Source organism: Furipterus horrens, unplaced genomic scaffold (assembly GCF_987537825.1).
Source record: "Furipterus horrens unplaced genomic scaffold, mFurHor1.1.pri manual_scaffold_3, whole genome shotgun sequence".
Lineage (NCBI taxonomy): Eukaryota > Metazoa > Chordata > Mammalia > Chiroptera > Furipteridae > Furipterus > Furipterus horrens.
In genome coordinates, this window is record NW_028327173.1 from 20,686,217 (window position 1) to 20,701,880 (window position 15,664).

Consider the following 15,664-nt stretch of genomic DNA (forward strand, 5'->3'; position numbering starts at 1 on the left):
TGAGTCTTGGAGAACCTTGATCAGAAGTTAAATGGGAACATGAATAAATGGAATTTTTTTGGCAGATAGTCTTATCAGAACATGAGGCTCATGGTGGGAACATGACAGAAGGGATTTATGGTGATATAATTTGGAGCCATTCTTGTCCGTTTTATAGATGTACAGACTGAGTCCCAGGGAGGTAAAATGCCTTTGCAAGAGTCACACAGCAAGAATGGAAAATGGAATTGTCCCGTGGTAGAATGGAGAATGGGATTCTAGTCTCCTGATTCTGGAATGTTTTTAAATATGTTGCATATAAAATATTTCAGACACACAAAAGAAGTACAAAAAATAATATAATGAACATTTATGTACCCACTACCCATCTAAGAAAGAAAATACTACCAGTACAGTTGGAGCCCCCCTGGGCACCTCTTGTTGATCATATATTCTTTCTTTCTTGCTCCCCTCTTCCCCCCATTACCACCGCTGCCAAGGTTTAAGCATTGTTCTGAAGTCAGTGTGTAAACTCCATGCATCTCTTATGCGGTATACTTTTTACTGCCTTTCTACCCATCCCCACTCCCCCATCTCTCAGCCAGTAGTGCTCACCTTCAGTCTAAAACCAGCTTAAGAATGAGAGAAGTATTTATAGTAGGGAGAGGGAAACCCATGGAAAAGTCCTTCCTAGCCTTACAGATTGGTTCAAGTGAGGGTCTGCTCTCCCATTTCCCCCCTTTCCATCTGTAATCACACAGCTTGTTGAACTGGGAACAATGGGCTGGCCATTTGAGCCACATGTTGCTTTGGGGCCTGAAGGAAATTTTTTCCCCTTGTGTCTATAACACCCATTTCCTCCCATGGAGGGTCCACATTCCAAATGGGAATGCAAGCAAAAAGTTGGAAACCCAGGCAGGCCAAACCCACTGCAGGAGGAAGCAGTGGGGAGTGTTTGTGTGTGTGTGTGTGTGCGGCAGGGGGGGGATTGGTTGCCTATGGATAAATAATCTGGCCCCAGGGACCAAAGTTCTTATTGACACAGTCTCCCAGTATTTACCCAGGAAGCTAGGGAGAGAGCCACCCACTCACCGCACTCCCCTCTCTGCAAACCACACTGCCTCGGAGCACTGGTGTTGCCTGGGCATGAGATCAGGGCGCCCTCCAAGTTTAGGACAATGCTGGAGTTGGTAACTCTTATGGTTATCGCGAACCTTGGGCTTCAGCTGTGCCTCAGGAGGCTACCACAGTCCAAGCGGGGCTCTCCTCGCCTCCTTATCCCAGGGGGCCTCCTCCTTGCTCTAATTTGGAAACCGCTATTGATAACAGTGGATGCAGTGAGAAGGCTGGGACAAGAGAATAAGGCTCTAGCCCTCCCCCTGCCTCCTGCATATCATTGATGTCTCAGCAGTTTCCTTTTTTGTGAGAGGGGCCTTGGAGCCGTAAGGGTCCTCTAGCTCTGTCTGCAGCCTTCAGGTGTGCTTCCCTTCCTGTGCTTTTTCATTTCATTTGCATTCTGGTTTGCATGTGTTTCATCATTGTGTTTTAGTTTTTACTTTTACCCTTTAGGCCTGAAATAACTTTACTCCAGTTGTCACTTGTGGGTGGTGTAGAAAGAGCACTGGACCATGAGAGTCAAGACACCTGGACTCTTGATTCTGGTTCTACCATTGCCTGGTTGTATAACCTTGGGCAAGTCAATTAACTTCTCTGTATCTGTTTGTTCATCTGCAGTGGGGCTGTTACCTGTCTCATCCAGCTCATGGGGTTGTTGAGAGAATCAGATGAGAAATTACTGGGGAAAAGCCAGAGTACATTTTCATAGGCTTTTGGGACAGAGACCAGTACATCAATACTGCCTCTGCCATTCACTAGCAGTTCACCTCTCTGAGCCTGTTTCCCCATTTATAAAAGAGAACCAAATTTTACCTCATAAGGTTGTGTGAGGATAGATCATATCAGGTAATGAAAGCATTTAGCATTGTCCGGCACGTTGTTAAACATTCAGAGAATGATCATTATATAGGTCTCTGTCCTTCACTTCCTTGTTGGTCAGCTAGAGTGAGGTCCAGGAACAAACCCAGGCTGGAAGAACAGGCTAAAGTTCTCTCTCTCAAGGAATGAATCAACATTTTCTAAATAATGTATTTGCCAAATGCTTCTCCATATAAGATTTCTATTAATCTTCTCAACAGTGGGGTGAGGTTGATATCATGATCACTTGTTATAGATAATGAGCCAAAGTTGAAAGAAGTTAAATGACATGACCCAATTATACAGCCAGTAAGTAGTAGAGCCTGGACTAGAACCCAAGCCTTGTGAATCCAAGTTCTGTCTTTTTCCATCAGTTCATAAATATATAAACAAAAACTAAAGGAAATTGTGGAAAATAACTTTTTGCTTATGTCTTTCAAGTCAACGTTGGTGAGGACTGTCCGGTATTTGATGGCCTGTTTGAGTTCTGTCAGTTATCTACTGGTGGCTCTGTGGGTAAGGAACATACCTTCCTCCTGAGGGCTGTGCTGGGTTATAATAGTGAGGTCTGTCTTTTAGATCACTATCCCAGGAGGTCTGATCTGTGACCATATGAAATGGTCTTGTGGGTTCTTTCCTTAGGTCTTTCAAATGTACTTCTGGTTCAGTCCCAGCCCAGGTTCAGCCTCTGACGTGGTACCTACAGGTGTCCTTGACTCTCCTCTCCTGCCACACCATCTAATATACAGGAATTCCCCGCCCATCTTACGAAGTTGTTGAGATGCTATACGTAAAAGCAATTCGTGAATTGCATAGTGCTATAAAAATGGCAGGTGTCATTTGTGTCTTACAAAAGAGCATGGTAATTATCTTTGAGGTCAGAAATATGCCCTATATATTGCCCACTTCCATTAGTAACTTCTAGATTACCTCTAGGATTACTCTAAACACTTTTTCTTAATATTTATTTTCTTCTTAAATTTTATTTTATTTATTGATTTTAGACAGAGAGGAATGGGAGAGATAGAGAGAAGCATCAATTTGTTGTTCAGTTTATTTATGCATTCATTCATTGATTCTTGTATGTGCCCTGACTGGGGATAGAACCCATAACTTGGGTGTATTGGGACGATGCTCTAACCAACTCAGCTACCCACCCAGGGCTTAATAAATACTTATTTTCTTATGATCATTGTTTTCTCTCCTCCCTGCTTCCTGCCACCACCCAATGTAATCTCAGAAAACAAAGAAGTGCATGAAAAACAAAGTCCACAATCACACTGTCCGTGGATAACAACCTTTGTTACCATTTTGGCGTTTGTATAGCCATTTGGTTTTCTGTGTGTATATATCTTGACAAACATACATACATCTGTATTTCATAAAAATGTGTTGCATTTTATATATATAATTTTGTGGCCGCATTTTTTACTTAGTAAATCTTTAAAGTTTCCCTGTCTGTAATAGATACAGCATGAATTTTAGTGGCTACATGATTATTCCATGTTATGGACCTACTTCAGGTGATATAATTGGTCCCCTCTTGTTGGGTCATTTGGATGTTTCATATTTTTATTGTTGTTAAAATTACACTTTAACAAATGCCGCAAATGCACTTGAACACTTGAGTGTGTATTTCTCTCTCTCTCTTCTTGGATCTGTTTGTACTTTGAGCCTCTACCACCTTTGGTATCTTCAAAATTTTTTTTACTGTGAACCATGGTAAGAATACATTTATACTTGCAATCCAGGTTGTGTACACACACACACACACACACTCTCTCAAAAATTCTTTCTCACTCTGAAGTCAGTTTTATAGAAGAGCAGTTACCTTTACTGTTATTCTCATATTTTTATGCTATTCTGTTTCATTTAAAAATATATATTCTGGTCATGACCCACTAAACCAGTTTTGAGATATACTAAGGGGTTACCACCTTCAGTTTAGTAAATAGTTTTTTTTTAAGTACTAATACCATGTTTACTCCCTGTTGGAATGGGTGGGAAGGAGAAGACTGGCTTGTGGAGTGTACAATACAGTTGTTGAATAGGCAGGTCCTGCCTCTCACTGGATTCTCTGGGTTTCTTTGGGGGAGGGGGAGAGCAAGAGTGGCTTGGTAATAGGCTTATGTTCTCTCTCCCCATGCCCAGCAAGTGCTGTGAAACTTAATAAGCAGCAAACGGACATCGCTGTGAACTGGGCTGGGGGCCTGCACCATGCGAAGAAGTCCGAGGCATCTGGCTTCTGTTACGTCAATGATATCGTCTTGGCCATCCTGGAACTGCTAAAGTATGCCTGCCTGGCCTTGTCTTTTGGAGGAGCACCTTAGGCCAGGTTCCCACTTACTTTCCCCTGGGCTTGCCTCCCTAGTTTGCTTTTCCTAGCAGTGTGCTGGCTAGGATATGTTCGGTGAGTGTCTCTGGCCATTCTTTCCTTGACGGGGTCTTGATTTGATCTGAGCCCACGGCAAGATCAGGGGCAGGTGCTGCTCAGATCCTGCCTCCAGAGTGTCCCTGTGTGGCCGGAGTTGACCCTGGCTATAGAGTAGGAAGATCGGACTTGGTCGGCTTGGTCAGGCCTGTGGAGACACCCTGCTACTCTTCCACCTTACTTCAGCCAGTTTCCACGCCTCTGGTGCTTAGAGATACCTGAGGGAGGCAGCCAGCTCGGTAAGCTGGGACCTGGCGCCCTTGGCGCGTCCCACTCTGAAAGAGTCCCCAGACCCCTGATCCCCTTTTGATCCTAGGTATCACCAGAGAGTGCTGTATATTGACATTGATATTCACCACGGTGATGGCGTAGAAGAGGCCTTCTATACCACAGACCGGGTCATGACTGTGTCCTTTCATAAATATGGAGAGTACTTCCCAGGAACTGGCGACCTACGGGTGAGAACTCCCTCGGGTCAGCCAGCTCACCGTCAGCTGCCAGCTCTTAACTCTCTCGTCTTGTCACCAAAAACTACTTCCTGCCTCTTCCGCCATTCAGAACACTGTAGTCCAGCCTGGACACCTGCCCATAGTCTCCTTTCCTTCCTTATTCTGGAGGAAGGGAATGACAGGCCGTAAGGGTTAGGAGAGATATGGGTCACCTGACTCACACACTTCCCTCCTGGCCACAGCCGAATTACATTACGCTATTCAGATGTCCCATATGGCTTGAATTTTAGGCTAGAAACATCAGGTTCTCTCCCATGGGCTAGGAATTGGAACCCTTAAGAACCATCTCAGGGTTTCTTAACATTTTTAGGTTACTTCCCCTTTGATCATTTGACTGAACCCTATGGACACTCTCTCCAGAAAAGTACATGAAATTTTCCATCTGATATTGAGTAGTTAATAGACACCTCCCCTTAGTGAAATCTATCCATGGACCTGTAAGAATCCTTAGAAGCAAATGCATCGAGCAGTTCTGTTGTTAGCATAAATACAGTGAAACCAGCCGCTTTGTTATGTCAGTAGCCCTTGGGTGAAAAAGTGGCACTAAATCATTTGTTTGGTATGGCGTGCAGTAGAGAAACTGAACATGTACTATTTTGAAGAACTCTTTTTCCCTCTTTGCTTCCCCTCCATACGTGCCTAGAGTGGAGAGGGTGGGTGGGCATTAAAGCCCTCTGGAGAGGAAAGGATTGTTGCAGGTAGGTATTCCGTGACCCAGTCACCAGTGAGCTCTAACCCAGTTCAAAGGGAGAGGGAGGTCTTTGTTCTGTGGAGTAGGGTATTTAATCTCTGGCCCCATAAACAATTCTCAGTTGGGTACAAGACTCAATGGTTTGTCAGGAGATGTGAGCTTGACTTGCCACTGAGGGGAATGGTACTGACCAAGGTGACCCTGCTCTGTCCCTGGCTTACCTTCTGGGCCCAGCTTGTCTCTCTTAGAACCACTTACTCCTTCTTCAATGTCCCCCTTGACTAGGATATTGGGGCTGGCAAAGGCAAGTATTATGCTGTTAACTATCCGCTTCGAGATGGGATTGATGACGAGTCCTATGAGGCCATTTTCAAGCCGGTAAGTGGTTTATCCACCATCTGGGCTAAAATGGGGCTGGTCTGAGGGAGGGGTAGCAGAGCACCCTCACTTATTTCAGCAATCTCTCCCCACTGAGGGGCTGGTTGGGAGGTGTGTTTAAACCCTGGATTACATGCTGTGTGCTCAGTGCTGAAAACAGAATTCATCCAAATATTTGTTGATGCCCTCTGCGAGTCAGGCCCTCTGCTGTACATGAGAATATTTAAGACATGATCTATTGCCTAGGCCTCACCATCTAGGATGTGGAAGACAGGCACACTCCTGGCAGTGTGTAGTCAGTACTGTTTTTGAGGGATGAACAGAATAGTGGGAGTCAGACTGCTGCCTGGGCTGGGGAGGGGGTAGTCAGATGATTTCACAGAGGTGGTGACATTTGAGCTAGATTTTGAAAAATGAGGAATTACCCATGTGAAGAAGGAGGTGGGGGCTGGAGGGGGGAGGGGTGTTATTCAGGAGAAGGAACGTTGGTGCCAGTATGTAGCTGTATGTAGGCCAGTGTGACGTGCGGGAGGAGTGCCGAAGGATGTGAGAAATGTAGGTTGGGGTCGGTTTTTCAAAGGGAGCCTTGAATGTCATGCTGAGGAGTTAAATCCTCACCTGTAAGCAGCAGGGAACCATTAACAGAGTAACCTAATAAAGCCAGCAAACACCAAATGCCTATTGGGTGCCTTGTAGTAAGGACGACAGAAGCCTGGGCTATGGTCTCTGTCCTTAGTAATGTTAGATTCTAGTTGTGAGAATGAGCTTTACTGAAGTGAAGTGGTTCCTCACATCAGGCGTCTGTAGGACCAGATGAGTAGAACAGATGCAGCTAAGGGTCAGAAAGACTTACTGGAGGAAGTGACACTGGAGCCCGGGCAGTGAAAGAAGGGACTCAAGGAGTTGATACGAAGGCCATTCTAGGTTTAATGTCAGTAAAGCTGGGAAACTCTTGGAGATCCTTTCAGATTGGTAAACTGAAAGCCAAAGGGGGAAACCAGGACCCCAAGCGGACACTTACTTTTATCTACCACCTAGCACATGAGAGAATGGGGTGGTCGGAGTGGGTCATGAAGCACAGAAGAAAGTGCTGAACCCATTCTTTTAAGCCCCTAACATTACATAGCTTTTCTTGAGGCTGGTGGTGACCAGGATTTGTCCTTTTAGGTCATATCCAAAGTAATGGAGATGTTCCAGCCCAGCGCGGTCGTCTTACAGTGTGGCTCTGACTCCCTGTCTGGGGATCGGTTAGGTTGCTTCAATCTGACCATCAAAGGTGAGACCCTACAGTAGCATGGGGCTGGGTGGGCAGGGTGCTGCTTGGGGCTGCTGTAACCTAGTACCATCTTCTCCCACCAAAGGGCACGCCAAGTGTGTGGAATTTGTGAAGAGCTTTAACCTGCCTATGCTGATGCTGGGAGGAGGTGGCTACACCATTCGTAATGTTGCCCGGTGCTGGACATACGAAACAGCCGTGGCCCTGGACACAGAGATTCCTAATGGTAATAGCTCCAGGGCCAGGTTGGGCAGGGTGGAGCTGGAGCTCATATGTCCTCAAGTTCACAACTCCTTTCGCATTGGGCATATGGCTTCTCTTCCAGTACTAGTCATTGATTCTCCTGCCTATTCTCTTGTGATAAACCGTAGCCATCATTTCTTCCTGAGTACTTTTTGACCCTGTCCCTTCTCCCTCTTTTGATGTGAACAGAAGTATCAGTGGTTATGTATAGCTTTGGAATTTCTATTCTGTAGGATAACTGGGGTAGTAAGGAAGTGCTGCCAGTGAGCATTGCCTAAATTTTTCTAAACCAGTGTCTTGGGCCTTCTCATAGTGAAATAGACACACACACACTTTATCTCTCTCTCTCTCTCTCTCTCTCTCTCTCTCTCTCTCTCTCTCTCTCTCTCTCTCTCTCTCTCTGGTGTGGACATTGTAGAATGGTGTTAAAAGGGATTGAAGTACTATAGACACCCTTCACACCCTGTCTGGGAGGCACTGTTCTCTGATAGTTGGGCTGTCAGGTCCAGATAAACCTACAAATGCTTTTCTCAGGGTCCCATGGTTTGGCCAGGTTTCATAACCCTTTATCCACTATCCCAATTAGAGCTTCCATACAATGACTACTTTGAATACTTTGGACCAGATTTCAAACTTCACATCAGTCCTTCCAATATGACTAACCAGAACACGAATGAGTACCTGGAGAAAATCAAGTGAGTATATCCCCAGGCATCCCTTGATTGAATATTCCAGGCTGTGGTTTGTCCCTGACTAGAGCCCAGCCACCCTCTCTACCATTGGCCATAGACAGCGACTGTTTGAGAACCTGAGAATGCTGCCCCATGCACCTGGGGTCCAAATGCAGGCGATCCCTGAGGATGCCATTCCAGAGGAGAGTGGTGATGAGGACGAAGAAGACCCTGACAAGCGCATCTCGAGTAAGACCCAGACCCAGGGTCCTGTATCTCCCACTAAGTAGGCAGCTCTGACTTCCCTCCACTGTTCCTGGTTCCACATTTCTTCCCAAGCTACCAATCTGTTGGGAAACCCAAGTTCCGGTGCCTGTAGGAACAGTTAGGGAGCCTGAGTTCCCTACCCCCTTCTCTTTGTCCCCTTCCCTTGGTGTCTCTTGGAAGACACTTAACAGGGAAGCACTGGGCACAGACCCAGAGATCAAGAATCTCCCGCTCTTTTAATATTTCCCATTACTTCCCAGTCTGTTCCTCTGACAAACGAATCGCCTGTGAGGAAGAGTTCTCTGACTCCGATGAGGAGGGGGAAGGTGGTCGGAAGAACTCTTCCAACTTCAAAAAAGCCAAGAGAGTCAAAACAGAGGATGAAAAAGAAAAAGACCCAGAAGAGAAGAAAGGTAGGTTTGGGTTGGGCTAGGACATGGGTCTTGAGCCCCAGGCCCTGGAGGATGATGAATCTATGTAGGGCACCGGGAGGAGGGAGCTGGGCCGTGCCAGCTCCTATGGGGCTCTTCCTCAGCTCCTTGGGCCTTTCAGTGGCTCCCAGAAGTGGCAAGGCTTACAAAAGAATGAAATCCGATTCGTCATCTCCACTGGCTTATTGAGCCCTGCCAGGCTCCAGAGCCAGGGACATGCCTGGGCTCCCTGTGGTCAGGAGCGTGGCTCTCACATACCACCCAAGCCCTTTTCCTGGCACTTCACCCCAGTTTCCCAGGGGGCTGCCTCCTCCCACCAGGTTCAGACTCTAGCAGGTTGGGAAACCGGTCAGACCTGTTTGTTCTCACTGGGCTCACTGGGTGGACCTGGGATGGGCTTTTCTCTCTCTCTTTTTTTTAATGTCCAGCGAGCTGTAGTGTGGGGAAGGGTTTTCTGGGTAAGTGATGATCCCATGGGTCTTTCCAGAGGGGCTGTCCTTCGCCATCCCTATACTTTTATGTTCCAGAAGTCACAGAAGAAGAGAAAACCAAGGAGGACAAGCAAGAAGCCAAAGGGTGAGGAAGGAGCTGTCGGCCATCTCCCTGGCATTGGTGCACCAGCCCCTTTGTCCCACTACACTGAGAGGGAAGGCACAGGGACAGCTGGTTTAGCTTACAAAGGCCTCTTTCAGGGACCAGTCAGTCGGTCTCTGCAGTTCTAGGCAGAGCTAGGAAGCCCCAGCCCCCAGCAGTCACCTGAGCAGCTGGGGTCCTGTGAAAGTCATTGTACCCACTTTTGCTTCAAGGTGTCTGGAGTGGGTTATCTCATACCAGTCTGTGCTTTTTCCACAGGGTCAAAGAGGAGGTCAAGGTGGCCTGAGCAGATCTCTCCAGTTTTGGCTTCTTGCAAAGTCCCCCGCCTTTCTCCTGCTACCCCTCAGATTTTATATTTTCTATTTCTGTGTATTTATATAAAAATATATTAAATATAAATATCCCCAGGGACCTGACAGGAACCAGGGCCCCAAGCCCAGGACATATGTGCTGGGTGAGCTCTTCTAATAGATGCCTTGCCATCTCTCCCCAATTCTTAATTTTGAACCATAAAGGGTGCTGGTTCTGGATGGAAGGGATTCTGTTCTCTCAAACATCCATAGGATAAAATCCTGAAATGCCAAATTCCTGTTTAGTAGCTTTGGAAAGGTGCCCTTTATTGAGCATTCTAGAAGGTGTGGCTGGGTCTTCAGGGACCCCTGTTCCTTACAGGCTCCTTAAGGTTAACATCAGCCATCATTGGATTGGTTCTGTTCTATCTTCCCCACTTGCCCCAAGTGAGCCAAGAAACACACTGCCTGACCTCTGTCCCCCTTCTCTCCCCCATTTGCAGGTGGAGATTGGTAGTTTCATTTTTGAGATATTTTCTTTTTTTTTGTGAGTCTTTGTAATAAAATGGTACATTTCTATACCCTCCTGAGTTCATCTAGCATTATCCCTGGGTTGATTTTGACTCTACTTCACTGCCCTTCTGTGGTCCATGAGAATATGGGCAACCCCCAACAAGAACTCCACAAACTCACCTTTTTCATCCCTCCCCTCAAGGTTTGAGGTTAACTAATCTCACCCTTCCCCCAGAAGAGACCACTCATTAAAAAGCAACACTAAAGGGACGACATTTATTCCTTTTCCAAATGTTACAGTAAAACCAGGTGAAAGAAAATGGTTTTAGAAGTTAGAAAAAAAAAAAAAAAAGTACAAATCTGGGGTTTGGCCATTAAAAGTTATTTACAACAATGGGAGGGGGGGAAAGACAACAAGAAGTTGTTTCACATTACAGACCTTCCCCCACCCCAAAGCCTAATACTCGCTTACCAAGTCAAAAAAAGACGGTTGATTCACAAGCTGGAGGTTTGAACTTGAGTAAGACATTTATAAAAACCTAGACAGGGGCAGTGTCCTCCCCTAGCCCAGGCGCCACGTAGGCACAGCACAAGAGACCAAAAACTCAACGGGGGGGGAAGGCTGGACACTCAGGGTTTGGGAGTGTAGGCACCCCACATCTGGCTCAGGGATTTGGGGAGTAAACAAAACCTACTTGGAAAAGAACTGGGGGAGAAAACCAGCAATTGCCCTCTGTAGGGGTGGGGACAGGGAAAGAGGTAGGGCCAGGGGCAGGAGCATTTCACATCACTAACCTAACTTGGGAAACAGCAAGGGACCATCTTCAACTGGCCTTGAGAGGAAGACCAGGTGGATGATGGGAGAATCCACAAGAGGGAAGGAAAGGAGGAAAGGGGTGGATCGTGGCTGGGAGGGGGCAACAGCCCCTTCCTTTCTGGGCACAGGAAGGCAGCCAGGGCACCAGGTCCAGGCAGTGACCTCAAGGACAGCACAGTTTTTGCAGCTTAGAGATCACCCACCTGCCCCCACCCAGCTACTCCTTCTGCTCGCTGGCAGGTGTTGGGCCACTCTCTGGCCCAGAGGGAGTAGACAGCTCTGCAGCCTGGGGCCCTGCCTCTTCTTCCGTGTCTCCTCCCTTGGAGGCAGTGCTAGCCTCTGCCCCCTTGGCCTGGGGTTCCTGGCTCTCAGGGATGGCAACTGCCTTCCCTTCCTGAGCAGTGCCTTCCTCGCTGCAGGCACCAATCTCCCCCTGCTCCTGCTCTTCCTCTGTGGGTGAGGAAGCAGATGATTCACCCCCACCCTCCTTCCGATTTCTCTTGAAGGACAGGCCACTCAATTTGAAAGGCTTCTTGAAAGAGAATTTCTTCTTCTTCTTGGGGGTCTCCTTGGGGGGTACATCCCCCTTGGCTTCAGCTCCCTGGCTTGGGGGTGCTGGCTCGATGGCATCACCAGTGGCCCCGGCTGCCTCCTCTGTTCCGTTCACAGGGGGCGACTCCCCTTCACCCTTGGGGGATAAGTCTCCATTGCTTTTCACGTGGCCATTCTCCTGCGGGGCAGAGGAGACAGCAGTAAGGGTCAGGACTCTACCCCCACTCCCCAGGCTCCCTCTGATCCCTTCCACACAACAGAACCCGACTCTACTGCAGCCGATTAGAGCCTCTCCCCACACCCGGGATCCCGTCAAACATCTCCCTCCTGCACTACCAGGCGCGTTGGGGATGAGAACGGAGGCCGCGGCCGGCAGGAGGCGCTGGGGTCCCACGACCCCCCACCCACCTCCCCCGGGGCGCGCTCTCCATTCCGAGCAGACCCACAGGCAGCCTCGGAGCCCGGTCGGGCGGGCAAGCCCTGCCAGCCGAGATTGGGCGGGAAGCCGCCCCGGGGCGCTGTTCTCCGCACCTAGACGGCCTATTTTCCCGGCTTCCTGCTTTGTGTAAACGGCCCCCCACCCACCGCAGCCTCTCCCCACACGTCGGCTACCCCCTATAAAAAGGCCGTGGGCCACCGAAATGGGGGATGCGGGTGCAGTGCTCGGAGGGGAGGGCAGCCGCCCCGCGGCCCCTGGGCGCCCCCTTGGCGCGGCCCTTTGTTCCCCGCGCGGCACTCGGGGCGGCTGGGGGGCAGCGCCGGGGATCGGGGCGGCAAACAAAGAAGGCGGCGGGGCCCGGCCGGCGCCCCCTCCCCGCCCCTCCCCTCGCTTTGCCTGCGGGGGCTGCGGCGCCGAGAACAAAGGGACCGGGCGGGGGAGGGGGTTGCCGCGTGTCCCGGGCCGGACAAAGCGCGCGGCCCCGGCCCAGGGCCCTAGAGGGGGCGAGGTGCGAGAGGAGGGGTCCAGGGCGGGCCGTGCCCAACGCACCCACCTGTCCGTTGGCCTTAGCGGGGGAAGCGCCTGCTGCCTCCTCGGCGGTCACGTCGCCCCGGGGAGCCTTGGAGCTCTGGCTACCCATGATGGGGGGGGGTCTGCTGGGGGGCGCCCGGAGCCGCCCCGGGCTCGCGCCGCAGGGGTTAGTTCGGCGGGGTCGGCCTGGCCACCGAAGGGGTGGGGCTCGCGCCTGAGAGGGAGGGGTATCGGGGGGAAACCCAGCTGCACCCCCACTCCGCGCCCGACCCCACAACTGCACCAGCCGCTGCTCTGCTCCGCGCCAGAATGCCGCCCGCCGCCCGCCGAGCCGCATATATATATGCGCCCCGAGCTTGGGGCGGGGCCGGGCATTTAAATGAGCGCCCAATCGAGGGGCGGAGGCGGGCTCAGGTCGCGCGCCCCACTTGTGCAGTGGGCGACGCTGGCGGTCTGGTCCCCACCAGCCCACCCTGCAGGTGGGGTCTTGTGTGGGAAGGAGAGAGGCGGGTTCTTCGGCGAGCTGGGCAGAGGAGCGCTCCTAGAGGAAAGGGGAGAAAGCAATCATTCTCACCTCTCAGCGAGATGCCCTAGCACCTGGAGTGGCCCCCATTATCTTGGTCCTGCTCTGGCAGTCCCGACAGTCTCCCCCTAGAACTCTTCGGAGGGTTCACATGCCTAGACTCATCCGACGGCTAGTCCCGAGTTATGCTCCAGAGACCATGAAAAATGCAGCGCCCCTGGCTAGGATCTGCACTCCCTCGGGCCAAGACTGGACAGAGGTCCCACTCACTTCCCTGCTTACCTATCCCCGCCATCCTGGAGGGTCTGACCCACTGCGGGATCACTCTGGTCAGACTGGCGAGGTCCGTTCCTCATCCATCTGCTCAGTCCCTGCTGTCCAGTTATACTGAGCCCCCATAGACAAGTTCACCCTTGGTTCCTCATGCCCTCAGCCTGGATCCCACCTAAGGTGGTCCTGTAATCTTGAAGGGGATCTTCATCTTAATTTGAAAGCTGAGGAGCCTGGGACTCAGAGAGGTTGACATATGCCTGACTTGTCTGTTGCTTTCCCCCCCACATCTGCTTCCCTACCTTAGAACTCCCCACCAAGCAGGCAGAGAACCCCCAGAGCGGATCAACAAACCTTAAAACACTCCAGTTCCTGAAGAGGAGGGGTAGGACATCACCAAGCCTCCCTCCACACCTGGACAGGCCACGGGAACCGCAGAGTACTGGCTGGTCCCAGATGTGTGTGTGTCCAGCTGCCTGGGGGGAAGGGGTTGTGCTTGTCCTGCTGTCTGGGAGGAAGGGGACGGGGACTGGAGGAAGCCAAGTGTTGCAAAAGCAAGGCTGTGTCCTGGACAGCTTGCTTAGCAATGGTGTCCATCTTCCCTTCAACCTACAATGGGTGGGGCCTCCTGGGAGGACTGAGGATGTCAGTTGTGGAAATACCGCCCCCTCCCCCGACCCTGGGCCTGAGAAATCAGGAACTCCCCCCAGAACTGACGGAAGGAGGTGTGTGGGAAGGGCAGGATGAGGTGGCTTCTACATTCAGCCCTCACTCCTGTATCCTCCATCCCATCCCCACTCCGAGACTACAGAATACTCTCAGCCTCAATAGCACCCTCCCATTTTACAGACTGGGATGCTGAGGTTCAAAAAAGGAAAGTGACATGTCCCAGGGTATACAGCAGATACCAGTAGCTGAGGGTGAGAAAGAGCCAAGGGACCTGCTGAAATGGGCTGGGGTCTCTAAGGAAACCCATGGAAGAATTCTCTGTTGAGAACTAGGACTGCGTGGTCAGAGTGGGAGGCAAGAAGAGCTAGCTTTTGGGACAGGGAGGGGCAGCCTGCCTCATGGCAGCTCAATAATACAACAGTGACTTCCTCACCCACTGCCACTAAGAGATAGATGTTGAGACCTGCATCTCTGTCTTGGACACAATAGGGAACCCACAATGCTGCCAGGCACTGCCCGCCCCCAGTTGGTATGGCTTAGAAGGAGGGTGTATGAGTCCTGGAGGGGTTTGGGTCAAAGGTTACAAGCCGATCCCAAGGCTCCTGATTTCCAGGCACTGCCCTTCGAAGATGAGAGGCAAATTACTTGGATAATCCCAGAAGTAGGGAGGAGCATCGGGGATAAAAGACCCGGGGTCCCCACAGCCTCAGAAGGAGCCTGGTCCACTGGGGAACCCCTGCATGCCCCACCAGACATTGCTGGAGGTTGGGGGGTGCCTGGGAGCCCAATCCCTCAGGAAATCCAGGTCCAACAGAATCTGGCTTCTGAAAGAGGGAAGAGGTTTAGAGGATGCTGCAGGGTTGAAGGGGGTGGGGTACAGCAGCCCCCACTGCCTCCTCTGTCCACACTGCTGCTCCTTCCTCCCCAGCTGCTGCCAGCCCAGACAATGTGTCCATTGTTCTGCGTCTCTGTGTATGTCTGTTTTTCTCTGTGTGTGACTGTGTATTGCTCTGTATCTGTCTGTGTGTGAGACTCTGTGACTCTGCATGTGTGTGTGACCAGGTGTGTAGAGTTGTGGTTGTGTGAGTCTGCATCTTTGTTTGACTGTGCGTATTTAGGGTGAGAGAGAGAGAGACTGACTACTCTTGGTGGCTCTGAGACTTTCTGGGTGTGTGCTTGGTCTGTCCTTGAGATTGTGTGTTGGTGACTATTGTCTGACTTTGGTTGTATAACTATGAGTGTGTGTAGCTGTGTGAAAGAATGTCTATGAGTGTGTGCACAAAGGAGTGAGCATTTTGTGTGTCCCTGTGCGTGGCTGTGTGTGCCTCAGTGGTGGTCAGAACCTCTGAGCTGTGAGCTTTGACCAGGAAGAGTGGCAGGAAAAGGAGAAATGGGAAGGACAGGGTGACCGTGGGGTGAACAGGGGGAAGGGAAGCTGCAGGACAAGAAACCCCATGTTTTCATGTACCTGCATTTGTTCCCAGCTCTCCAGTAAGGCTCAGACCCTGGCTCTGGTCTGAGATGCTCTTACTTCCCATGGACAGAAAGGAATGAACTTCCTTGGCAGGAAACCTGGGACCTCAGAGGGACACAGGGTGGAGGAGGGCAGAAGAAAA

General features: G+C 50.5%; 2 protein-coding genes across 2 annotated transcripts in view; one reads left to right on the forward strand and one right to left on the reverse strand.

Moving 5' to 3' along the window:
• The window catches only part of HDAC1 (histone deacetylase 1), a 30,867-nt gene extending 20,552 nt beyond the window's left edge, over positions 1–10,315 (forward strand). Inside the window, exons 4-14 of the mRNA XM_090269021.1 lie at positions 2,395–2,469; positions 4,105–4,243; positions 4,701–4,842; positions 5,870–5,962; positions 7,130–7,238; positions 7,324–7,464; positions 8,068–8,176; positions 8,271–8,401; positions 8,680–8,832; positions 9,378–9,426; positions 9,703–10,315. Of these exons, the coding sequence (XP_090125147.1) occupies positions 2,395–2,469; positions 4,105–4,243; positions 4,701–4,842; positions 5,870–5,962; positions 7,130–7,238; positions 7,324–7,464; positions 8,068–8,176; positions 8,271–8,401; positions 8,680–8,832; positions 9,378–9,426; positions 9,703–9,730 (1,169 nt within the window). The 3' untranslated portion in view covers positions 9,731–10,315. The remainder of the gene's footprint in view (positions 1–2,394; positions 2,470–4,104; positions 4,244–4,700; positions 4,843–5,869; positions 5,963–7,129; positions 7,239–7,323; positions 7,465–8,067; positions 8,177–8,270; positions 8,402–8,679; positions 8,833–9,377; positions 9,427–9,702) is intronic.
• Positions 10,316–10,509: 194 nt separating this feature from the next.
• Positions 10,510–12,909, reverse strand: MARCKSL1 (MARCKS like 1). The gene is made up of 2 exons (XM_090269022.1): positions 12,609–12,909; positions 10,510–11,794 (listed from the first exon to the last, which is right to left on the reverse strand). Exons 1-2 carry the CDS (start codon positions 12,693–12,695, stop codon positions 11,282–11,284), a joined length of 600 nt encoding a protein of 199 aa, XP_090125148.1. The 5' UTR covers positions 12,696–12,909; the 3' UTR covers positions 10,510–11,281.
• Between the last annotated feature and the right edge of the window lie 2,755 nt (positions 12,910–15,664).

Excerpts from the sequence above, each read along its gene's own strand:
- MARCKSL1 (XM_090269022.1), bottom strand. The coding sequence starts at position 12,695 with ATGGGTAGCCAGAGCTCCAAGGCTCCCCGGGGCGACGTGACCGCCGAG. Across the intron at positions 11,795-12,608 it reads CCGCTAAGGCCAACGGACAG|GAGAATGGCCACGTGAAAAG; the intron begins GTGGGTGCGTTG and ends TCTGCCCCGCAG.